General features: G+C 49.6%; 1 protein-coding gene across 4 annotated transcripts; it reads left to right on the plus strand.

Moving 5' to 3' along the window:
- The first annotated feature begins 13 nt into the window (after positions 1-13).
- WNT5A (Wnt family member 5A) lies at positions 14-22,106 on the plus strand. 4 transcript variants are annotated; one of them, XM_081160190.1, is made up of 5 exons: positions 14-1,340; positions 7,349-7,482; positions 8,699-8,949; positions 13,495-13,787; positions 17,504-22,106. In XM_081160190.1, exons 1-5 carry the CDS (start codon positions 1,335-1,337, stop codon positions 17,960-17,962), a joined length of 1,143 nt encoding a protein of 380 aa, XP_081016316.1. In that variant the 5' UTR covers positions 14-1,334; the 3' UTR covers positions 17,963-22,106. The 4 variants fall into 4 exon arrangements, with proteins under 4 accessions (XP_081016316.1, XP_081016317.1, XP_081016319.1 ...); XM_081160191.1 differs by lacking the exon at positions 14-1,340 and adding an exon at positions 2,049-2,805; XM_081160193.1 differs by lacking the exon at positions 14-1,340 and adding an exon at positions 5,355-5,372.
- The last annotated feature ends 2,934 nt before the right edge of the window (positions 22,107-25,040 follow it).

A 25,040-nucleotide genomic window follows, 5' to 3' on the forward strand; every position in this document is an offset into this window, starting at 1 on the left:
TGGGTGGGGGGGACGCGGTCGCTGCGGTCGGTCGGCGCGCCCGCGGGGCACAGACTCGCGTGGAAGGCTGCTGCGAGCTCCACGCCGCCGCCGCCTCCAGAGTCCGGCTCCGCGCGGCCGCCGCCGAGCGAGTGCCTCCCGCCGCCGCCGCCGTGCCCTCGACCGCCCGCCGCCCGCCCGCCCGCCCCTCGGGCCCGGGCGCCGAGCGAGGAGGCGGCAGCCCCGCCGGCCATGGACCTCCGGAGCTGAGCCGCCGCGGAGCCCCTCGCCCCTCCCCAGCCCCGCGCACTCGGTGCCCTCGCCGCGCGTCGCCCTGCGCCCTGGAAAGGCGGGGAAAAGAGGGGCATTAACCCGAAGAGAGAAAGAAGGGGGTGGGGAGGGGGGGAGCCCGTGTCTCCCCTGGGGCAATCGCCCCCCGAAATCACCGCACGGCAGAACGTCCAGGGACGACTACCCATCGTGCGCCCCCTTTTTGCCAAACCCTAAAAATGAAAGGACAAAAGTTGGCGCTGACTCTTACAGCTCGGATGTCGACTTGTGCGTTTTCAGCGGCATCTCCCGGAGAAAAAACCATGCGCGCCTGATTGTTCTGTGGCCCCAAAGCTGCAGAGAGTGTGTGTGTGTGCGTGCGTGCGTGTGTGTGTGTTTGGGTGTGTGTCTGTGTGTACACAGACGTCCACACACTCGCGGCCGCAGGATCAGCGCCTGGAAGCAGACGTTTCGGCCACAGACTTGGAGAGGAGGAGCTGGAGATCAGGAGGGCGTGAGCCGCCGGGAGTTTGCAGAATCCGTGGTGTGAATGAACTGGGGGCACCTGGGCGCACGGATCACCCCCCCTTTCGCCCCAGGCCATAGTTGAGCAGTGGGGCATTTTTTTCACCCTCTTGTGAAGAATTTTTTTTTTTTATTATTTGTTGTAAAGTCTTTTGCACAATCACGCCCACATTTGGGGTTGGAAAGCCCTAATTACCGCCGTCGCTGATGGACGTTGGAGAGGGAGCGCCTCGCCGCGGAACAGTCGCCTGCGCGCCCTCGCCGGACCCGCGGCTCCCTTGTTGCGCCCCGGCCAGGCCCAGTCTCTGCTGCGGGCCGGCGGGCTTCCGCGCCCCCTCGGTTCCCGGGCGCATCCCAGCGCTGCTCCGCCTCGGGCCCCCAGACTCGGGCTCCAGTAACCGCTTCGGCTCCGAGTCCCAGCGCCTGCCGGACGCGCCCAGCAGGAGCCCGCAGCTCCGTGCCGGATTGTCCCCCCAGGCTTAACCCGGCCGCTCCGCTTGGATTCCTCCGCTGCCCTCGCTCTGGTGGCGACTTCCTCTTCGGGCCCCCTCCCCCTCGCCATGAAGGTAGGTGTTCTGTGCGCCGCCGACTTTTTTTTTTTTTTTTTTTACCTTTACTTTTTTTTCTTATGGAAGTTAACTGAACCTTCTCACCCCCACCCCCTATACCTCTTCGTATCCCTCCATTTCTCCTATCGCCTGGAGAGAATGAAACTACCGCGGGGCTGGCAGGGGCCCCTACCCTTCGCCCCCCACCCCCTGCGCACTGCCTCTGCCTCCCCGAGACCGCTTCTCGTCCTACCAAATGTTCTGTAAACCTTTTCGACTTGGGAGAAAAAGTCGGTAAGAGCCAAGGCAGAAAACAGTGCGGTTCGCGGAAGACTTCCCTTTGGCCCTGAGAAACTCGAGTGTACTTACTATGTATATTTCAATAACAGGATAATGATGGAATTCAACAAATATTTACCAAGTGCCCACTGCGCGGGCCCCGAGAAGGTGTGTGGCCAGAGCTTGGAAAGAGGACATGGACTCCTTGGTTGGGAGACCGGGCAGCTGGACTAGGGGCCGACTGCCCCAGAGAAGCGCACCCCTCGCCCTCTGCAGCCAGAGAGGCCAGGTTGCAGGCTCGTCGTGGCCGGGGAACCCTAGTGCTGCAGGCCCTGTACCTTTAAGAGTGCCTGGCGGGGGGCCAGCGCGCACCCAGGCGCGGGGAGCAGGGTCGCGTTATTAGCATTATTAGCCGCCACTGGGTGAGCTCCGGCACTTAGCAGCGGTGATGGGGGCGGGGAGAGCTGGCGGTGGTGGCTCTAATCCTGTCCGCTGGGAAATCGCGCCCAGGCCCTCTGCGAGGAATCCGACTAGTCCTTTGGAAACATTTGGGCCTCCGCCTTGGGAGAGCGGGCGGGGGGCAGTTTGTGAACTCTTGTTTGTTTTAATTGTCAGTTGTATGTTAAAGCCGAGTCACACACTCCGAGGGTCACCGAGAGTTCACTTTTACGAAAAGTTAACATTTTTTCCAGCAATATAGCTTGCTGTTTTCAAAATAACTTTTCCTCTCTCTGTTCTCCAAACTTCTATCCTTCCATTTTTGTTAACTTCTCCCATTTTCAGTTTTTTAGAAAATGAGGTTGAAATTGGAATTAGGATGTTTCCTAAAAGCAAACAAATCCCCCCCCCCCTTCCAAAGTTTAAAAAACCCCGAAAAACCTGGAGACCCCCGCGGCCTTGTTTTACTTTCTAAACCCGGTCTGGCACTGGGGCCCCATCTCCTCTCGTCTTTCTTGAAATGGACAACTCGCTGTTTGGAAGTCACTTGTAGCCAGCGGCGCGATTGCACCTCCTCAGTCCCTGCCCTACCGCCAACGTTCGCTGCGGCTTCAGCCAGATGCGGAGATGTAGCTGCTACACAGCCTCTGCCAGGGGAGTTCCGAGAGGGTAACGCTGAGAGCGCGCAGGCGACGCAGAGGCGGTGGAATTGTGTGTGTCCGAGTGTGTGGACTTGCGCCCTCCGTGTGTGGGGGAGAAATAAAAGGTTAGTTGCTCTTGGGTCTTGGGTATACTAGCCTTAGTCCCGCACGACCCTACAAAGGAGAACCCCCCTCCCGTCCGGAAGCCCGATCCGAGACTTTTTTTTTTTTTTTTGCCATTTCCCTCCCGTTATTGGAGCGCTCCAGTGCACAAGGGGTTAGTTCGGTGCGCGCGGAGCTCCGCTTTTCCCGCAGTCTTTTCTTCCCTTCAGTGCGGTGCCGGCTGCCCCCTGTTGGCTGCCTTGAGGTAGGACGCCTCGGACTCGGTTCCTTGGGGCAAGTGGGTAGCTGTTCCCCTCTAGCTCCCACCTCTGGCTGCGCACAGCCCTCGGGACCACCGCACCCCTCTCTCTCTGGGGAGGGACGCTCAGAGGCCCCCAGAGGACCAGCTGCGCTGCGCCGTCACTGCAATACGGAAGAGGCCAAGGGTCCGACCCAGCAAATGGGGCTCGGGCGAGTGGAGCAATAGTTGGTACCTCTTATCCAAGGCGTAGGAGCGAGAGCGTCGCTCTCTAGGAGGCCTCGGGTCTGGTCTTGGCGCTCTCACCCATTTTCTCTGTAATCTGTAATCGAGGACAAGTGTTGCTTTCTCTCGCCCTCAGTTTCTTCGTCTATTAAAAAATGGAGTTGAAACTGCTCCTGAAGCGGGGGGGGGGGGGGGGGGGGAACTTGAACTGATGTTTAATTTTCTTTCTCCTTCCACCGGACACTGCTCTTCCTCTGGACAAAGTTGAGAGAGCTTGTGCTGAGAGAGAGAGGTAGATATTTCGTGTGAGAAGGTGTGTGTGTGTTTGTGTGTGTGAGCGTGGGGGCAGGGATTGCGGTCTGGAGAGCTTTGTGCCGGGAATGGACGGGGGAAGGCAGGGAACAGAAAGAACTAGATTTCGCTACTATTCCTCCCTTGGAGGCTCCCTGTTTCTAGACCTGTTGTTGGTTCTCGGTCGGGGCCATCTGAGGCTGCTCACGTTCCTTGCACTGATTTGGGCTCTGGGAGCTCCCTCCACCTTCTCTACCCCCACCCTACCCCACCACAGCGCTGTGGCTACATCCCGGCGGCGTGGGGCGGCCGCGGCCCCCCTGCACCCAGGCTGAAGGCGTGGGGGAGCGCTGGCTCCTTGTCTGCGCCCCTAAAGCGGACCTCCTATCAGCCTTGGCCAGCTCATCCTCTGCATCCCCTCCCACTTGTCTTGGCGTTCCCGAGGCAGGACGGCCCAACCTTGTGGCTGCAACCAAGTTTTCCTCCCGCAGTTTTCTCCATCTTTCCTGGCTTTGGGGAGAGATCACAGTGGGAAAAACAAAAGTTTATTTCCTACCACGAGCTGCAATGCTCTGAGTTTCCTACCCTTTTCGACACCGACAGTCCGGGTTAAATTCACTTCCTCCAAGGTCTCCCTCCTCATTTCCACACCCAGAAGCTTGCGGGGTGGGGGGTGGGGGGTGGCTTGAACGCAAAGAGCCTGGTGGAACGGGATGCCCGAACCCAGTGCGGTAGCACCAGCGGCCGAGGGTCAAGGATATTCGCCCTGCCTTTGTGGAATTTCTTTTCAGGGGCGGCGCGCGGAGGGCTTGCACGGCTTTGCGCGTGCGTTCCGATGCCTTCGGTCGCACGCGAACGTCTTCCAACCAGCTTGAAGGTTTCCCCTCTCAGCCCTCATCCCTCCCTGCCCGCACCCCAGTAGATAAAAAGGGTTAGGAACACCTTTAATCCGGTGCGAAAGCTTTGGAGGAGAGACAGAATAAGCAGCCACTACAATGAGCTGCTCCGGGCTGGAAACCAGGGCGCGCGCCGGCGTTCAGCCCCCGCACCCCCCCACCCCTCGCCTCAACCCTCCCTTGCGCTTGAAACTCTCAAATGCACCCTCCTTTCCATCCCACACTAGGAACAGGTTCCGAGGGTCCTTCCAAGGTCGGCTTTCCCGGGCCCCGAAAGCGTTCGAAAACGTTTAGTCCATCCCGTGGTAAACTCAGCTTCTGCCTAGAAGCTTGGATTTACCCGGTCTCCGGAGAGGTCTCCTTTCGTACTGTCTTTTCGGATCAGATCTCTTGGTAAACAAGGAAGGGATGTTTACCCAACAGAGTCGATGTATTTATTAGTGAGTTCACTGCGGGTTTCTTCAATATTTCTAAATCGTGGGGCCTTTTCGGGGTTGCGCGGGGTTTGGAGCGGGAAGAGGGCCAAGGTGTTTCCGGGCAAGCGCGCGGGGTTAAGTGGAGACGCGACTAGCCGGGCTCTCCTGCGGATCCCCTTGGGGATACCTTTGGCTAACCCCCAGCCTGGAGCTGGGGAGACCCGAGTCGCAGAGACCCAGTGGCCCACTACCAGTTGGCCCCAGCTCTGGGAACCGGTGGACTTTCCTCGGGGTCGTCGGCAGAGAGTGGGTTCGGTTTGTGTGGCTTCCCCTCTAACAAAGAGATCCGCTGTAATCCGCCGAATCTGTTATCAATTTCTCCGCCGCCCGAGCCCCGCCCCGTGCGCCCCGCCCGTCGGGAAGCTCGGAAAGTGCGCGCGGCCAGCGGCGATCTGCACCGCCGCCTCGCAAGCACATCGGAGCGTGTGTATCCGTGCACGCGTGTGAGTGTGTGAAAGGGCATGAGTGTGTTTGTGCATGAGTGTATGAGCGCACGGTCTCGGCCGCCTATGGGGAGAGTCGACTTTGAAGCTTGGGCCGCGCGCGAAGGCAGACCTAGCAGCCCACCCCCTCCCCTGGAGGAAACTTGACACTTCGGGCGGGGGTGGGGGAGGGAGACGAAGTCTTCTCTGCATGGCTGGGGAAACCCCAAGTTTCTAGTCTCAGGGATGCGCCCCCAGCTTAGAGGCGTTTCGAGGACGAGCGGACCAGGGGCGCCGGAGCCGTGGTTAGCGGGCACTGGGGACCACATAAGCATTTCCTCTCGAAGAAGCCCCGAGGTGTCTGTGCCAAAGGGGCGGCTGGCCAGGAAAAGCCGTGGCAAGCTCCTGAGCCCCTTCGTGTTCCCAAGGCTGCCTAGGTCCCTTCAGGCCCGTTTACGGCACAGGTTCTAGGCCAGGTCCTTCCGCCACCTGGAAGAGGCTCACCTATCCTTTCCTGAGGAAGGGGTCCCTTGGGAGCGGCGGGAGACGCAGCGCGTCGGGGTTACACTTATCAGAGATGTAAAAGGGGATTTTGGAAACCTGCTCCTCCCACCCGCAGCCGCCACCGCTTTGCTCCGCCGCCGCCTACAGGTGGAGAAGTCACCAGTGGGGAGGAAGGGCCGCGGAAGCCTCCGAGGCCGCCCCTGCCCCGAAATTCTTGACGACTGGAACCATCACCGCCCGGCCCTCTGCGCCCTGGAATCCGGGGACTCGGCGGCGGCGCCGCAGCCAGCGCATCTCTGGCCCCGTCGGGGGCTCGCTGGGACCATCTTTGGCCGTAATCTGCACCCTCACCGTTCGGATCTGACCGAACCGAGTCTTAATTGGGCTGGAGGGTGAGGTGGCCGCGTTTCAAGGCCATGTTCACAGTGCCGCGACGGCGAAGTGGCGGACAACTCCAGACCGGGACCAAAGGAAACTGCAGTACCCCTTGGCTTCCTTTCCCCTTTCTCCACGGCTGCTGCCAGGAGTGGGGACAAGCGGGGCGGGAGGGAGAGTGAAAAAGAATTTGGAGGATTGTGGGGAGAGCAGGGAAGGGAACCGAGTACAGCGGGACCCAGATCCCCTTCTTTCCTCTGGGGTGCCATCCTTTCTCTGGAGCACTCAGAGCCCGAGGGAGTGCCCCGTTTTCTGGATTCCTTGGTGGGGAGAGCAGATCTCTCTCCTCGTGGACTCCAGTGCCCCCATCTCCTTTCCCCCGCTCCAATCTGGCTGAAGAGCGTCCTAAGGAAACTCAGGCGGCCCTTCCCCCTCTGGAAGTGGCTTCGCCCAAAGCGGCCCGTAAACTGATTAAGAAACATACGATGTTAATTCAGAGCTGCATTTCCCAGCTGGGCACTTTCTCGCGCGCTGCTCCCCCGGGCCTCGCCCCCCACCCCCTGCCCTTCCCTCCCGCGTCCTGCCCCCACCCCCCACCCCCGCGCCGGCCACCCCGCCTCCTCTGTAGCCGGCGGCGGCGCGCTCCACTCTCCTTCGCGCTCCTCTCGCCCTTGGAATTAATTCCGGCTCCACTTGTTGCTCGGCCCAGGTCGGGGAGAGGACGAGGGTGGCGGCGGGTTTTCCCAAGTGAATTCCCGTGGAGGGACCGAGCGCAGCGTGGACTAGCGGGGAGCGAGGGGGTGCGGGACGCGCGCGAGCAGGAAGGAGGCAGCGCCTGGCACCGGGGCTTTGACTCGACAGCATTGAGACATGTTTGTAATCGCTGGCGTGCCCCGCGCGCAGGATCCCAGCGAAATCAGATTTCCTGGTGAGGTTGCGTGGGTGGATTAATTTGGAAAAAGAAACTGCCTATATCTTCCCATCAAAAAACTCACCGAGGAGAAGCGCAGTCAATCAACAGTAAACTTAAGAGACCCGGATGCTTCCGTTGTTTAAACTTGTATGCTTGAAAATTATCTGAGAGGCAATAAACATCTGCTCCTTTCTTCCCTCTCCAGAAGTCGATTGGAATATTAAGCCCAGGAGTTGCTTTGGGGACGGCTGGAAGTGCAATGTCTTCCAAGTTCTTCCTAATGGCTTTGGCCATATTTTTCTCCTTCGCCCAGGTTGTAATAGAAGCCAATTCTTGGTGGTAAGTTCATTCTATGTGCATATTTTATTTTTAAAAAAGGTTCATTTGTACGATGCTGCAATATTGAAACCTGAAGCATGAGCTTGGGTGCATTTATCTAATACACATATGATACATTTTATTTACATGTATTTTTAAATGAGAATTTTCTTTTAACTTGCTAATATTGTAAAGCTTATCTGTAGCTCCATAGGGAATCAGAGCCTATAAATCTAGACCTTTTTCTATGAGGCCCTTGTTCAGATGTATGCTTGTAGTACATATAATAAAAGGGAACCCAAATTCACTTCCCTGATATTTGAAAGCCTATCTATAAAATTTACTTTTTGCCACCTCTAGGTAGTAAAAGTGAGTTCCAACTTTTATTTTTCTGTCACTTGAGGTTATTAACCTTCAGGGTCTAATGTAGGGAGAGCTCTAGGAAGACAGCTCAAAAACTCCAAGTCGAGAAGTGTTGGGGCTCAAAATTCCGTCAAGAAAAGGTGAACTTGAAGTAGTCAAATGTCCCTGAAGGAGAGGGGTTCTTTCTGGCAGGGCCCTTGCAGATAGGCTGCAATATATCCAGAGGATTATTTTTGACGGCGTTCTGGATACTTTTCCCTGTAAATGAGCAGTGTTTTTCTGACTGTCAAACATGACTTCTGTTCACTGGATACCCTGTCTTGGGTCCTTCACAATCATATAGAAGGAGCCCTTTTAAAATGTCCAGAGCATGGTGAATTTTCCTCAGTCTGTATACTTGTCCCACTGTTCTTCCATCAGCCAAAAGGAACTGCCATCTCCCACCCGTGTCTAATTGTGTCTGCTTTCGGCATTCATACATTTTTCAAGGGAGATCACTCCAATTGGTGGGGCAAAGTGAGTCCCTTTCTCTAAGGTCAGAGACTTGTTCCGAAACCGCCGTTTACCTCTTTTCTGAGTGGATTTCGGAAATACTGGTTCAGGTATATAGCAGGGGTGGGGGGCAAGGAAGGGAGTAAAAACTCTTAACTGAGGGGCCAGATGGCGGGATGGGAACTACACAATACCTCCGTTTTCTGAGTGGAGCTGAAACAGAGGAGTTTTATGAAGCCCTTCTCATACTTTGTCATGAGGACAAGCAGGAGAGAAAAGCATCTGTGTGCTTAGAACTATGTCTTGCTGACATGCTTTCTGGGGGCCCACCTCGAGAGTTCACGTAAATCTTGAACACACATCTCCCCCCACCCCTTTTCAGGTCGCTAGGTATGAATAACCCTGTTCAGATGTCAGAAGTATATATCATAGGAGCGCAGCCTCTCTGCAGCCAACTGGCAGGACTTTCTCAAGGACAGAAGAAACTGTGCCACTTGTACCAGGACCACATGCAGTACATCGGAGAAGGCGCGAAGACAGGCATCAAGGAATGCCAGTATCAGTTCCGACATCGGCGATGGAACTGCAGCACTGTGGATAACACCTCCGTGTTTGGCAGGGTGATGCAGATAGGTAGGAGACCATTTAACTTATTTTTAACTATATATAAACTTTTTTCCTAGAAAAAGTCTTTAGTGTTTACTGACCAGCTTGATCAGCAGGGAACCTTCCAGCAGAGTGGTGGCTTGGGGATTTGTGTCACGATTGCTACCTGTGTTAATTCCTGTTCCCACACTTTTTTTTTTTTTTTTTTTTTTACCTTTTGGACTTCTTTAACCCAATCAGGAGGGGAGCATCATAAGACACCTTGTTTTTTTTCTGAATACTTAATTTTTCTAAGAAATGTTTTGGTTACAATAGAAGCAGCACACTTACTTGGGTTTCTCAAAAGTAGATGAGGAAAGCTGAGTCATTTATATCCTTTTAAGCTTCAAAACTCTTTTAACTGTAAGCGGTTTCTTAACTTAAGCCACAATTCAAATGGCCCAAGCAGCAAAATAAAAATTGTCATCTTTCAGAATACTGGGCATGTTGGAAGTGAATCAGGTTCTAATTTTCCTAATATAGATAGCCCCCGAGGCTATATATGTATATATATATGTGTATATATATATACACATATATATATACACACACATATAATATATATAATGTTAAAAGCTTTCTTTTTAGTCCCTGAAAGAATTTTAATTAGAAGTGGTCCAATTTACATTTGCGATTTTGGTCATTGATATAAAAGCACATACTTCAGACCTCAACCCAGAAGCTTAAAAAAACACACCTTTAATTTTATCAGTCACAATCTGATTCTGTATTTTACATGTGTTGTGCAACTTGTTATTCCATTCAGGGAGGAGATGACATTAAAACTGGACAAAAGGCAAAGAATTTGAAAACACAGTTTGCCTCTGGTTTGGTTTAATAGCTTAGGATAGCATCTGACAGATGAGGTCGTGTGTGTGTTTTCTAGTGTGAATATTTTAGGTCTCTTTACTTTTATGCAAACAAGCCCTTATAATTAATATGACTGCAGTGACTCCAAAAATAAGAAGCAATTTATCAAAGCAATTAACTGTTTATACTGACTGAAGATAAAAAGTTGGCTTAATATCCGTCACAGATGGATAAAATGCTTTTTTAAAAAACCCTGAAAAGTGCATTCATTGAGAACAAAAAAGAGTTGTCAGTGGATGTTTGAGCCAATCGCCTTCATAAACTAAAATAATACAGGACTGGAAGCCGGTCCTCTAATTGAATGGGAAAATGGTCTGAAGCCTCAGCCTGCAAAGTTTCCTAGGGCTTTGTCCTTCCTGTTAATGATTAAAATGTGCTAATGTATATACTGGATCAGGAGCTCGGAGTTCAGCTTCAGGAACACAGGAGTTTTCCCTGAATATAGGCTGCCTTATGTAGTTAACTGGGGTGTGGTGGAGACTGAATTCTCCTGCATTTTGATATTGTGAGTGAACTAAACACTTTTTAAAGAAGTTATATCAGAATGGCAAGTTGTCAGCCTTCCCTCCTCACATTTGCTTGTGTAGTGCCCCTAAACTGCCTTCCTCTCAAACTATGGGGCCGCTTTTTCACGAGTATATGAGCTAGCAAAAATCATACACCTCTGATGGTAACCAGAAAGGAAAACAGCAATTGGAACTGTTTTTCTGTGTAGTCACTGGAACACAGCTTTGATTTAAGATTCTCTTCTCGTCTTTATTCGTAGCCTGTTTTGGGCCAAAATGTTCAGAATAAGCTATCATTTGCTAAGTGGATTTGAGTTCTGCTGGAGATTTATTTAAAATGTGGTCCAAGATTCAAAGAGCCTGCTTCCTAAGGGAACAAGCAGAACCCTTGGTACAAAGACCTATATTTAATTGTCCCTTGCAAGTATGCTCTCTGGTCCTCGGCTGTGTGGTACTGCCGTCTGGGTTGATGGGAAGTGGGTGGGACAGCCTCTGAGGGAGTCCTCCTGGATGTGATCACCAAGTCAGCTGCTGTCCTGGGAAGGTGCCGCATCTCCCTTGCCAAAAGCGCCCCAAGTGCCTGGGATCTCAGGGCAGAAAGCTGCTGCGGGGTGGCTTGTGTTGGAACACCGACAGGGCCTTCTCTCTCTCTCTCTTTTTAATTTAAAATAGATTTGGAGAGAAGAAAAACCAGAATAGCTTTTGGTGGAAGAGGAACATGGACCCAACCACAATAGTGGGAAAGTTACTTAGCTTTCATTTTTCTATTTAAGGTTGTACCTTGGAAGAGAATGGGCTAAGGGAAAGTTCAGAACACCTTTAAGAGTGAAAGGTGTATGCGTGTGTCTGCTCCAAAGCACTTAGTACACCAGGGACATCGAGAGCAATTCTTGTTCGTGAGAATCTGACCCTGTGATGGGGCCAGTGTCTGAGAAACTCAGGGCTGCCCCTTCCAACCCCTCCTCAACTCATTTTTCTAGGGTGCCAATTGCCTTGGAGGCACTGTACACAATCGCCTCGTGAAGGGGCCCACTCTTCATTTTGGAAACTTTCTCATTTTTCATCGTGCTCCCCTTTCTTCCAGCTTTTGTCTCCGTCTCTTCTTTGTTTCCATGCTGTGAAAAGATATGTCAGGAAGGTGCCATTTTTAAGGCGTGTGAGGATGGGAGAGGGTGTAGATTCAAAGGGAGGGAGGCCTACGCCAAGCAGCCTCATTCCATCCAGGGCGACGGTGTCCACAGCCTGTTAGCTCAAGAGTACTTTTCAAATGAACGTTTCCCCTGCAGCGACCAGTTAGCTTAGAGACTTCTACCAGGTTTGTATTCTGGGGCAAAAAAGGAAATGCCCAAGATAGACTTCTGAAACAAGCAGCATTATTGTGTTTTGTATAAAAGACCTTTTATGCTTTGTATACTCACAGGACAGTGTCTTATTTTCCTGTATCTCTGAAGGGTTATCTCCTCTTTCTCTAGCTACCTCTTTATTCTACAAGCCTCCCTTCCAGGGCCACAGCATTTTCTGTATTATGTGTTAATCCTTAAGTAACTCCCTAGAATCTGTCTTTCCTCCTCATTTCTCTCCACTCCCTTCCATGTTCTCTGCCTCGCTAATTCCAGCAAGATAGATGTCGCACCCCACAGGAACTTTCTGGATCCTCCTGCCAACCCCCAGCACATGCCTCAAGTTATTCATTTTTTTTTTTTTAATGTGGGAGGGAAGGTCTGTGGTAAATGGGAACCATCGCCATTCCTGGAAGTGGGGGGTCAGAAATGGCTGTGGATTGAAGTTGGAGCAGAAGTCCAAGGAAAGGATGGGTCCCTGCATTGGCATAGTCACCCTCCTGCAGAACGACCTGTCTGGTTGGGGCTGAGTTCTGTTGTCCAGCTGTACTTGTGTTTCCACCCCTGTCTGCTCCCCCAAAAGACTGTTAGCAAGGTCTTTAAGTGCAGGAGAAAATGATTCTGGTACAGGAAATTTAGCGCCAGAAAGGGCCTTTTTCCTCCTAAGCATCTAGTTCAATACTCTGATTTTATAGTTGAGGCAAGTTAGGCCTCCTCATTGCACCCCCAGGCCCAGCTTCAGCTGGCCTGGTGTTAACCCTTTCTCTCTCATAGTGCAACATTTTTATTAAGTGGCTGCTGGGATGTGTAGAAACATATTCCCATAAGGTGATGTGTGATCATCTCCATTTCCTCCTTACCAATAGGGCTCCTGTGTAACTTGCACAGGGGCATGGTCTGTAAGTCTTAGGGAAGGGGAATCCTGTTTTTCCCCTAGGTTTGTATATTCTTTATAAGTCTGGGGAAGGAAGAAGCTTTTTTTGTCTTTTCCCTTCAGATTGTGCTTTTTGCCTCCTTGCTGTCATTCTCACACTGAGGCACGGCTGTCAGGGAGCTGCAGAAGTGGCATTGAAGGCCAGCAGGCTGGTTAAAAGTAGACAACTCGGCTAGAATGAGAAAGATCAGTCCATTCAGCTTGGGATTCAGAAAGAAGCGGTTCATTTATAACTGTCTAGGGATGGGTTTAGGAAATGTCCACTGGGAAAGTCTAGAGCCTTGTCCTGAGATACACTGCATGATGCAGGAGGGAGAGGTTGCCGGCAGGCGGAGGAGGGGAAGTGAGCTAGAACCAGTGTGGCCGCAAGTGTGGCTGCTGCAGCGTCTGGGGCCTCAGACTTTCCAAGGCTCTAAGCCTGGCAAATTCTGTGCTCCTGCCCTGTGTAATTCAAAAGGAAAATAATACAAACATTAAAATAAATGTAAGGAAGTCTACCCCAATTCTGGGTTTCCCCTCAATGACTTCTTTCTTGTGCATTTTTGGAAATAAGAAGTTTCCAGTATTTTCAAGAGTTGTAGAGAAAATCAGCCCAGCGCGGCCTAGATTCCCGCCTTTGGCTGTGAAAGGCCGGGGTAGAGACAGCAGGGATGTGGCACTCCTTTGTCATGGGTCGCTTCTGCATGTCCGCGGGAAATCATCTTGGCTTCCCCTGGGGGGGGGGGGCGCAGGGAGGGGTGTGTGTTGGGGACCGGGCGGTGCGCGGACCTCGTCCAGGTGCAGCACGTGCGAGCGCGGGCTCTCCGCCCCGTCTGCGTCCGCGCCGTCCCGGGCCGGGGCTGCCCCCCCCGCAGCGGCCGGTGACCCGCGTCCTCGCCCGCAGGCAGCCGCGAGACGGCCTTCACGTACGCGGTGAGCGCCGCGGGGGTGGTCAACGCCATGAGCCGCGCGTGCCGCGAGGGCGAGCTGTCCACCTGCGGCTGCAGCCGCGCCGCGCGCCCCAAGGACCTGCCCAGGGACTGGCTGTGGGGCGGCTGCGGCGACAACATCGACTACGGCTATCGCTTCGCCAAGGAGTTCGTGGACGCGCGCGAGCGGGAGCGCATCCACGCCAAGGGCTCCTACGAGAGCGCGCGCATCCTCATGAACCTGCACAACAACGAGGCGGGCCGCAGGGTGAGTGCCCCGTCGCCCCGTCGCCCCCGGCGCCCGCTCCTTGTCGCCCCCCCCCCCACCAAGCCGCCTCTCCGGCCTCTTCACCCCTCCCTCCGCCTCTCTCTCTAGGCTCCTGTCTTTGTCTCTGTGCGTCTCAGTCTCCTCTCTTTTCTGTCTCCAAGCCCCTCTATCTTTTCTGGTCTCTTTCCCTCTCTCCCTGTTTGTCTTTTTCTCTCTCTCCCTCTCCTTCCCTTCCTCCTTCTGCCCCCACCCCCAGCCCTGCCCCCCACCCGCACACACTCATGGGTCACATTCCTCTTTGGAGAGGGGCACCCCCCCCCCAGGCCTCCTGGGGGTGAACCCTGCCTGGGCCCCCTCCAGCCAAGGTGCTTCTGCAGTAGCCTAACAAAGATCTTTCTCTGCCTTTTTAATTACTCCCAGTGCAATTGGCCAGCCCAGCTCAGAAGTAAAAATGTTACATTTACCCTCCTCCCTGGAACAGGGCTGTGGTTGGGCTTAAATTTGGGAGAGCCCCTTCTTTATCCCAGTACGTCCCAGCTGAGAAACCCTCACCCAGCTTCCAGGACTTACCTTTCTTTCTCTTCCCTGTGTCATTAGATAGCAGGCTTGATGGGCTGAGGGCTTTTCTGAAAAAGAGCTTAGAATTTCCAGGAATACTGCAGCATTTTTCACAGTTTGACCATCAGGCCAATGGTGGGTGGCTCTGGAGGGATCAGAGAGCCACTCAGAAGTGCCCAGAAGGGACTGACCCTGCAGGTCCCCAGTGAGTGTCCCCATTCTGCTCCTTCCTTCCCCAGATGGGGACATGAAATGCTTCACGCTAGTTAAAAAGACCCCCTTTCCCCTGTGGTTAAGCACATGGCACTTTATGGCTGCTTTAAAATGAAGGGGTGAAAACTTCTCTTAACTTTGGCAGCATTGAAAACTAGGGCCATTATTTTTTCACAGATCCCAAGGTAGGTGCCAGGAACATTCTGGTCAGAGATTTCACCCTTCTGTATTTTGGGGTGAGGAGAGAGGAAGATTATCACAAAGTAAAATATCCAGGACTGAAAGGAGCCTTAGAACCCTCTGGCTGCACACCCTAATTTGAAAGATTGGGAAACTGAGGCCTAGAGAAACACTTCATGGCTGTGGAAGAAAATTAATGGAGTGAGATATAAGCCAGGCGCCCTAAAAAAAATTAAACTCATCATGCCTCACAGTTTAGGGATGAAGGGCTGTAGGTTCTGGAATTAGGCTAAAATCCAGTTCTGTCTGTACCTTTCTGTTTCTGAGCCTCAGTTTCCACATTTCCACATCTGTTAAGTGGCCGTGGCATTAACTATCTCTTGAAGTTATCTTGAGCACTAACGGGGATCAGATAGTAGGTTGAACCATATGAAATACCAATACATGACTATTTCTTACCTACAAAATAACAGTTTCCTATGGTTCAATCGAAGGCCTTTGTTTAGTGTTGGCCAGTAGCAGTAAAGTGCTTGATAAATGATAATTACTAAACATTAGGAACTAAAAGACATAGAGAAGTCAAAGATTTTCTAGACAATTCCAGCTAAACTATCTCCTCAGATTTGATACCAAACATTTGATGGTGTCAGGGAAGGACTGGACTCTGCAGATTTTTGCCTGTGCTGCCCTGTGGGGTCTCATAATTGCTCCAGAGGGAGTGTGGCCTCTCCTTTCTCAGGTCACCCATTGCTGTGGTTTCCGAAGTGTGGCTGGGCTCTCTCTCCCCACAGTGGCCCACCCAAGGCCATGCGATGGGCATGTCAACCCTGCTCTCTCTGGGAGCCCAGAAGTCCTTGATCCTGTCCTCATCAGAGCACACACCTTTACTCTCTGCATATAGTGGCTCAGTGCCTCAAACCGGACATGCCTCCAGGACAGAGTGGCTGCCGCTCTGGGCCCCATTCTGCCCTTATTTGGTGGTTTCACCCATCTTTGGAGATTCCTTACACTTCTCTCACGTAGAGAAGTCATCAGGGGCTTAGCAGCCAGGAGAACAGGTCAAGGGATTTCCAAGTGGAGAGATGGAATTTTGCAGAGCTGGAAAATCACCTTTAATATTATAATTTCACTTAACATCTGCATTTTTAAATATTGAGAGCCCCCCTGCCCCATAAGTTTTATAATTCAAGCAGTGAGCTGAGCTTGTATCCTGGAGGATGAAGTTACATAGAAGACGGTTTTTCTCCAGGATAGTGGAGGTGGGGAAGGAAGTTGGACACTGTGCCAGGAAATCATATTAGCATCTCCTCAGGACATAGCTTTTTATTTTTCTCGTAGGGGAGTGGAGGTTAAATATGTTTGCAAAACCCTTCCTCACACCAGCTGAGTGCCTGAAACTCTTTATGCCAAGGGAATACACCTTGGCTCCCTTTTTGAGAAAGCCCCTTATGAATCCCTGAAGGAAGAACGTGGCTGTTCTGGGTGGAAGCAGCCTTCTAACTCACTCCAGCCTCCCAGGTTCCTGCCAACAGCACTCGGACTCTGGAGGGTCACTGGTACAGGAACTGTGGGCCCTCAGGACTATAAATAGGCAACCGCCACCTCCCAGACTGCTGGGCATAGTGCTGTTGGGCCACACCTGAGGTCAAGGTGATTGGGAAGGGCCCAGACACCATGCCCTTGTCACCCTGGAGAAAGACCAGATTTACTGATTACATACTGCGTGCTAAGTACTTTCCATGCATCCTCTAATTGAAATTATCTTTCCAACAGTTCTGGGAGGTTGGTGCTGTCACAGTCCCCTACACAGATGGAGAATGGAGGTTCAGAAAGGGGAAGCCAGTTGCCTGAATTCAGGGAAAGAGTCAGGACGGAGTCCATGTCCGCCTGGGTCCAGGGTGGGTGCTCTTAGCCAGGGCGGTGGAGGTAGAGCGTAGGGATTGTTCAGGAAGCAGGAGGGAGAAGACCTGAGATCCAGACCCAGTTCTCCCACATTCTAGCTGTGTGACCTGTGCAGGCCACTTGCCTTCCCTGTGCCACCATGCCACCGTGCCACCATCTAGTTCAGCCCATGTTATAACGCTGCTGGGAGGGTTAAATGAAATAAAAGAACGTAAAGGTCCTTAATACAGTGCCTGGCACACAGCAGTAATAGCCATAGTGAGTAAAGATCTGAACCCTGATCCTACCTGAGCTGGACCCCTTCCAGCCCTGCGACTTACCAGCAGGGTTCCCATAGGCAAGTCACTGAACGTGAGCTTGGAGCCCAACTGCCTGGGTTCAAATCCTGGTACCCCTGCTTCCCAGTAGTTGGGTAAGTAACTCCCCTCTCTGGGCCTCAGTTTTCTTCTCTGTGAAATGGGAATAACAACAGCACTTCCCCCATAAGCTGGTCGTGAGGGTTCATCCAGGTGGTGCAGGTAAGGAGAGGTGCACAACCTCTGCGATGAGTGTTCAAGCCGCCTTAGTTGCTGCTGCTGTTTCCCTGCAAAACAGAAGCAACCGGAACATTTTTTTCCCCTGTTCCTATTAAAACACTGTGGTTGTTTATTATGATGATGTGTAATAATGAGGGGCTAAGAACGTATTTATTTTGTAGACTTTTGAAAGAAAGCAACACAGACGTTGGTAGTGGAGCCCAGCCCCCGGTGTAGCTGGGGAACAGGGCTCCTTCCGGAAGGCGGAGGGGAGCTTTGCTCACCTAGCCCAGCCCGAGCCTGGGCCCCTCCACGAGCGTGCAAACTGACTGTCCCCTCTCCCCACAGACAGTGTACAACCTGGCCGACGTGGCCTGCAAGTGCCACGGGGTGTCGGGCTCGTGCAGCCTGAAGACGTGCTGGCTGCAGCTGGCCGACTTCCGCAAGGTTGGCGACGCCCTGAAGGAGAAGTACGACAGCGCGGCGGCCATGCGGCTCAACGGGCGCGGCAAGCTGGTGCAGGTCAACAGCCGCTTCAACTCGCCCACCACGCAGGACCTGGTCTACATCGACCCCAGCCCCGACTACTGCGTGCGCAACGAGAGCACGGGCTCGCTGGGCACGCAGGGCCGCCTGTGCAACAAGACGTCCGAGGGCATGGACGGCTGCGAGCTCATGTGCTGCGGCCGCGGCTACGACCAGTTCAAGACCGTGCAGACGGAGCGCTGCCACTGCAAGTTCCACTGGTGCTGCTACGTCAAGTGCAAGAAGTGCACGGAGATCGTGGACCAGTTCGTGTGCAAATAGTGGGCGCCCAGCCGCCCGCCTGTCACCCAGCCCCGTTCCCAGGACCCACTTATTTATAGAAAGTACAGTGATTCTGTTTTTTGTTTTTTGTTTTTTTAATGTGTTATGTTCCCCCAAGAATTGCAGCCGGAACCATTTTTTTTTTTTTTCTGTTCCCATCTAAGAACTCTGTGGTTTATTATTAATATTATAATTATTATTTGGCAATAATGGGGGGTGGGAACCAAGAAAATATTTATTTTGTGGATCTTTGAAAAGGTAAGACAAGACTTCTTTTGATGGTATAGGATGAGGGGGAATAGCACATACCCTGACTTAGCTGTGTGCACATCTAGAGGGTTTTCTTTTTCTCAGTGTGGGGTCACATAAGACAGGTAGCATCCAGCTGGAAGAGGGTGGTCCAAATCTACGCTCCATTCAGCCTCCGCGACCAAAATGCATTGCAAATGCTCTGGTGAAAGGTCTTGAGAAACAAACAGACAAAAATGAGACCCCGTCCCCCCCCTTTTCCAGGGGCTACCAGTCTGAAACATTTTCAGAATGGTAATTTAAAATGTAAGAGGGAGAATCCTGTATCTCTCAGAAAGTTATTTCATGTGTCTCGTGATTCTCAAACATTCCATGTGCAGATGGTCCTACTCTAACAGCTACTGAAACTTGAGGAGCAGGGAGCAAAGTCTCAGAAGTTAAAAAAACGTAAAAACTACCATATTAAGACTGATTGGAAGCTGTTACAGGAATTAGGTTATCAGATTGGGGAAAGCATCTCCGAATGACTCTGGGTTGTAGACTTTTTGTTTGGAGAGGGGCGGGAGAGGTTGGCTTGGATATAAAGGAAAATATACTGTAATTTTCTTAGGGATACTTGGTTAATAAATGATAATAATCGAAATAATAAATGGATTCCATTCACAGACCCTCCGCCCAAACAACAAGGTAATTGCATGCAGCTCAGCTCTGCAACGGAGCAGAAAACCTGTTTGCAGGGAAGGCGTGAAACCTGCCCTCCCGCTTGACCCCAAACCCTGTCTGATTCCTCCTGGTCCTGTCCCACTGAGGAGGTGAGGCTGGCCACCTCCACTGGGAGGGCCACTGGGTCCCCTTTGATTGCAGGAGAGGAAATGAACCTTTAGGAGCTCCCCTTGGAAAACAGATACTTAGGGATTTTTTCCCCCTAGAACTTTTATTCTGAGGAGTTGTAGTTTTTATATGTTTTAATGACATTACTTGGCTAATGGAGTTCACAGAGGTGTTGCAGCATTTCATCATATGATCCTGTGTTTAGACTCTCCACTCAAGCTTTTCCTATTATACTGCAGGTGAACCCTAAAACTGTTCCTAGTGTACTTGAACAGTTGCATTTATAAGGGGGGGGAATGTGGTTGAATGGTGCCTGATATCTCAAAGTCTTTTGTACATAACATATATATATATACATATATATATAAATATAAATATTATTATATCTCAGTGCAGTCAGTGATCTAGAATTACATTTTACTCTGGGGTTATTTCTTGGTCTAGAGCGTTGTCCTTCATTGAGATCCATTGGGATTTTTCCAAAGGGTTTTCGAGTTGAGCTTGGGCTATGGCCCTGATGTGATGCTCCCTTGAGCATCAGAAAACAGCCTCGTTTTTGAGGAATCTGGAAGGTCTTCCTCCCTGAGATGCATGTTGGTTTGAAGATTTCTTTTATCTTTTCCACCCCACCCCCTTTTCTCCAGCCTCCATTTCTGTACATTTTTCCTGAGAGGGCATTACTTGTTGGTAATAGACTTGGAAATGAAGAGAGATTCAAAACTCAGAAGCATGGTCAATGCTTCTCTCTCCTTAGTTCCTTGTGCAGAGTGAAAACTGGTGCCTAGTAGATCTAGTAGTACCCGAAGGAAAATCCAGTTCATGACATAGACAGCTAGTTTTTAAATTTTTTAAAACAGGACACCTCTTTCCAAAAAGTGCCATCAAACATCTTCTTATCTCAGACTTACATGATTTTAGAAGTTTGGAAAGATACACACCTTCTGCAACCTTCATAGGCTTGGTGGCCTTCCCATCACCTCAGCCATCTGTGGCTCTTAATTTATTGCACAAGGATACTCACTTCCCCTCAGTTGCAGTGAGTTGCAAGCAAAAGATCTTGAAATTAAAAAGCACTAATTAGTTTAAAATGTCACTTTTTTGGTTTTTATTATACAAAAACCATGAAGTAAGTTTTTATTTGCTAAATCAGATTTTTGTTCCTTTTTAGTGATTCATGTTTATGAAGAGAGTTGAGTTTAACAATCCTAGTTTTAAAAAGAAACTATTTAATGTAAAATATTCTACTTGTCATTCAGATATTATGTATATCTTCTATGGCCTTTATTCTTTACTTTTAATGTACATATTTCTGTCTTGCCTGATTTGTATATTTCACTGGTTTAAAAAACAAACATCAGAAGGCTTATGCCAAATGGAAGATAGAATATAAAATAAAACGCTACTTGTATATTGGTAAGTGATTTCAATTGTCGTTCAGATAATTCATGTGGAGATTTTTGGAGAAACCGTGAGGGAGAGTGTAGGGTGACTACATGTCAGAATAACAGAAGAGTGGAGAATTTTTACCAAAATACCAAACTATTCGGAAGTTTCGAAAGATTTCTATATGTAACAGAACAAAAGGGAGATTCTCTCTTCCTATATATGTTCCTTAAAAACCCAAGCAGATGGCTCAAAGCTGGTTATAGGATCGCTCGCATTTTTTCAGCATTATGCATGTAACTTAATTGTTTTAGAGCGTGTTGCTGTTGTAACATCTCAGAGAAGAACTGAAAAGGCACATGCTTGTATCCATGACCAGAGTTTTAGCCCAAAAAAGTGTGTGTGTGTTTACCACTGCAACTCTTGCACCTCTGTTTGAAGTTACTGTGGACTTGAGTGTCTCTGTTCCCCTTTGAAAGTCATTTCGTGAAAAGCAAGCTTCTATCTGCAGAGAATGAAAACTCATTGGAAACTGAAGGCTCGTTGTGTTAAGTGCAATTAATACGGGTTCTCGTGCTTTCCGAAAGTGTACACCGAAATCTGGCCAGCGCTGCCCAGATTGATACGTTAGCCCTTTGCTTTTTTTTTTCTTTCTGGATAACCTTGTAACATATTGAAACCTTTTAAGGATGCCAAGAATGCATTATTCCACAAAAAAACAGTAGACCAACATATAGGGTGTTTAAAATAGCATTTCTGGGCAAATTCAAACGCTTGTGGTTCTAGGACTCACATCTGTTTCAGTTTTTCCTCAGTTGTATATTGACCAGTGTTCTTTATTGCAAAAACATATACTTGATTTAGGAGTGTCAGCATATTTTTTCCTTTGCATCCTGGAATGCATTCAAGATCTTCCCAATACAGGAAAATTAACAAAAAAATTTATACATAGGAAACGGCAGTCAGAGCCATGTTCAAAATAGTAATTACGGATTCGAGTGAAAGGAAGACTGTTTTAAGTTTTAGTTCAGTTTATCTGCTTAGCTGCTGAACTCCTGACTATATGTTTAGTAGCCTGCCCAAACCCTTTGCTCAGATGATGCCAATACCAAGTTTCAATGTGTTTTTGCAAAACATTAGGCAAGCCACTGGAATGATCAAATATGACACTCTAGCAGGATAAGTGCTCCAAATGAGAGATTGGCACTGGCCGACTCCAAGAGATCATGAGCAAAAAACAGTCCCCGAAGGCTGAGTGGTTCGAATATAAGTAGAGAGGGACAGATAGAAAAGGTACTTGGAACTTGAAGCATGTATGTGATGCAAACCCACACCAAGGCATAGGTCTGAAATACTGCATTGTCACTGTAAACGGTACTTTAAGCATATTTATTTTTTTTTAGAAAGTCATTTTTAGTCTCTCCTCTCTCTGTGGAATGGTGAAAAACAGATGCCGTGTTTTGAAAGTAAGACGATGAAATGAGTTTTTAAAACAGGAAACATTCAGCAACATAGGAGTTACAACTTAGTAAAGGAATCTTCTAATGTACCTGTTCGTACAAACTTTACACTTCAACCTGATGATTGGATAAGATTCTATTTTAGTGAAACATCATCTTGTTAGACAACTTTAAAAAATGGATGTAGAAATGATTAAAACTTGCTTTGGTTTTTTTTTTTTTTTTTTAAAACAAAAATGTATCAAACTGAATGGAGAAGATTTAATTAAAATGCTGTCTCAGTATTTCAAAAGCTAAAAAGGGGTGAGGAAAATTGCATCTCAGACCAGTTTTATATGCAGTGTACAATTTGCTGGGCTAGAAATGAGATAAAGATTATTTATTTTTGTTCATATCTTGTACTTTTCTATTAAAATCATTTTATGAAATCGGCAGTCATGTGTGTGTTTAGCAGAGACGGTGCCCCTGGCAATCGGAGTTTGATGCATGCGGGCACAGCGCACAATTATGGCTTAGGGCATCCAGAAGGGAACAGTCACATTTCAGGCATGTAGTTGATAATTATGGTCGAATCTCAAGGATTTATTTGTATTTAAGTGCTCATTTTCCTTTTGGCTATTGCTAATCTTTCCATTTCTTACTTGTTCTGCTGCTGCTAACGTTATTATGAGTTGTGTTCGGAGATGATTATTCAGTGTAGGCATTTAGCACAGTGACACGGGATGACTAGATTCGAGGGCAAGAGAAAAAAATGATTTTAGGGGAGAAATAAAAGAATGTTTTAGATAAACAGGCCTGGAACATTCTGCTGGTGGTTCTTTCCATGTTGTCACGATTGCCAGCCAGGTGTTAGGATGAGCTTCTTAGCCTCAGCACTGTTGACATTTGGGGCGGGTAATTCTTTGTTGTGGGGGTTTTTCCTGTGCGATTTTTAGCAGCATCGCTAGTCTCTACCCACTAGATGCCAGTAGTACCAAAAATGTTTCCAGACATTGCAGAATGTGCCCAGAGTTGAGAACCGCAGCTCTGGGTGGAGGGACTGAGGTCTGTGCACTTGGGGAACAGGCTGACCACGGTGGTGGACTGTCACCTGCCTAGGTGGGCTAATAAGCCAGGGGCGTCCCTTGCAAGCTTCCCTGCGCGGGATATGGAGATGCAGCATCTTCCGCAGGGCAGGCTGGCTGAGCAATCAATAACATGGGCCCTGGAGCCAGACCGCCTGGGGTCAAATCCTGGCACTGCCACCTGCTGTGTCACCTTGGGAAAATTGTGTAGCCTCTCTGAGCATTTGTCTTTAAAACAGGAGAGAATACGACACCTACCTCCTGGGTTGTTGTAAAGATAAAATGAGTTAACATGTTTTAAGTGCTTAGAAGAGGTTCTGGTCCATAGTAAGAGCTCACTAAATGTTAGCTGGGAAGGGTAGAATCGGTCTGAAGACTGAACCCAGGAAGTGTGGGCCAGTGTTGTTTAACGTACTCAACAGTGGTTAGCTCAAGGCTAGGAGGGCACCCTGATTGTTCAGGGAGGTTGCAAACTTGTGTCCTGTCTACACCACCTTTCCAGAAGAATTTTGTTTGACCGGCAAATTATTAAAAATACTCATATTCGTTGCCAGCATTGAAAAGATCAGACTTTTACTTTCAAATTTGGGTTTCTGGCTTGAAAACTGGAAAGAGCTTGCCACTGGGATGCATGGCACCATGGGTCCCCTGTAGTGACAATCAGCCAGTCCAGGCAGAATTGACCCTTTGAGACAGGGCCGGGTATGTCTGATTAGAGAGCCATTTATGTCACCAAGCTAACCCCCAGGCTCATGCACTTATGATGGTTATTAAAGATGATTTTCCTCTAAGAGTTTTGTAGCCTCACCGTTATTGACATTTTGGACGAGATAATTTGTTGTTGTGAGGCGCTGTCATGTGCATCATGGAATGTTTAGCAATAGCGCAGGCTTCTACCCACTAGATGCCAATAGCACCCTCCCATTTGTGACAACGAAATAGGTCTCCAGACATTGCCGAATGTCCCCTGGAGGGCAGAATCACCCTGGTTCAAAACTATTAGTCTAAACTAAGTGTTCTGAATTCACAATCTAGCCAATGAGATTAAAACAAATAAATAAAAAAGATTAGCCTCTAGGTGTAAAGAAATGTCACATCACAGGAGCTTGATAAATATTTAACGAGTGAATAAAAAACATCCATTTCCCTCAGCCCCACCTTCATTCTTGAATCTTATATAACCTGAAAGGGGCTCTGAAGCCTAACAACAGTAGCAACTTAAGAGGAGGAATTAGTATTAAAAATAAATATAATAAATTCTTGGCTCTATTTCCCTAGCTAGTCTGTTCCCAGATAGCTAAATGAATATTTACACTGTTATTGAGCTGCAATTCCTAAAGAGCATCCCATCACTCACAGACCCAGGAGATGCTCAACAGAAAGGGTTTCACTGCCAAACCAGTCTGGGAAATGACAAGGGTGGGTCATCAGCGCACTGGCCGTGCTAAAGTCAAAGAGGGGCAGGAAAGAAGGCTGCTGCTTAACTCAAGAGCTCGTCGAAATGCTTTGACTCCCTGGGCATTTAACACCTGATCCTGTGCTCTGGGGAAATCGGGGAGCCCTGGCATGGAGCTCCCCTCTCTCTGGCAGGTTTGTGGGGATGTGTTCTTCTGAGGTCAGGAGCTGCTTGGCTTGCCTTTTGTGGCTGCAGAGGGGACGGAGTGCTCCTTGGTGACTTGTCCTGTCTAGAGAGTTGGCCCAGCTCCTCTTGCTAATGAAGGGCTGCCCCTGAGTGGCAGTTAGTCCACTTTGCGGCCTGGGGGACTGGGATGGGAAAGGAGGTGCTCACCGAGGCAAGCAGGGGAGGCCTGAGATCTAAAGATGCCACAACGGAGGGAAAGAGGGAGAAAGGAAGGAAAGCCAGAAAAGGGTAGGGAGGAAAAGAGGAAAGTGTGAAGAGCAGAGACGATTAAAGGCAGAGGAATATCTAGATGACCTCTGACCATCACTTTTAGACATATCTCATTTCTACTAGTTAAAAAAAAGTGGGGTAGGCAGGTAATATTTGACAAGCATTTATTCTGTATCTGGTACTTGCCAAGGGTTTTATCTTTCACCCATTTGAGTAAGCTTTCCAAGAAGCTTCTGAGG

The sequence above is a fragment of the Miniopterus schreibersii genome (assembly GCF_964146895.1).
Source record: "Miniopterus schreibersii genome assembly, chromosome: 15".
In the NCBI taxonomy this organism is placed as follows: Eukaryota; Metazoa; Chordata; class Mammalia; order Chiroptera; family Miniopteridae; genus Miniopterus; species Miniopterus schreibersii.

Bases quoted from the DNA above. Each gene is read 5' to 3' on its own strand.
- WNT5A (XM_081160190.1), top strand. The intron at 8,950-13,494 runs GTAGGAGACCAT...CCTCGCCCGCAG, and splicing joins TGGCAGGGTGATGCAGATAG to GCAGCCGCGAGACGGCCTTC. The intron at 13,788-17,503 runs GTGAGTGCCCCG...CTCTCCCCACAG, and splicing joins ACAACGAGGCGGGCCGCAGG to ACAGTGTACAACCTGGCCGA.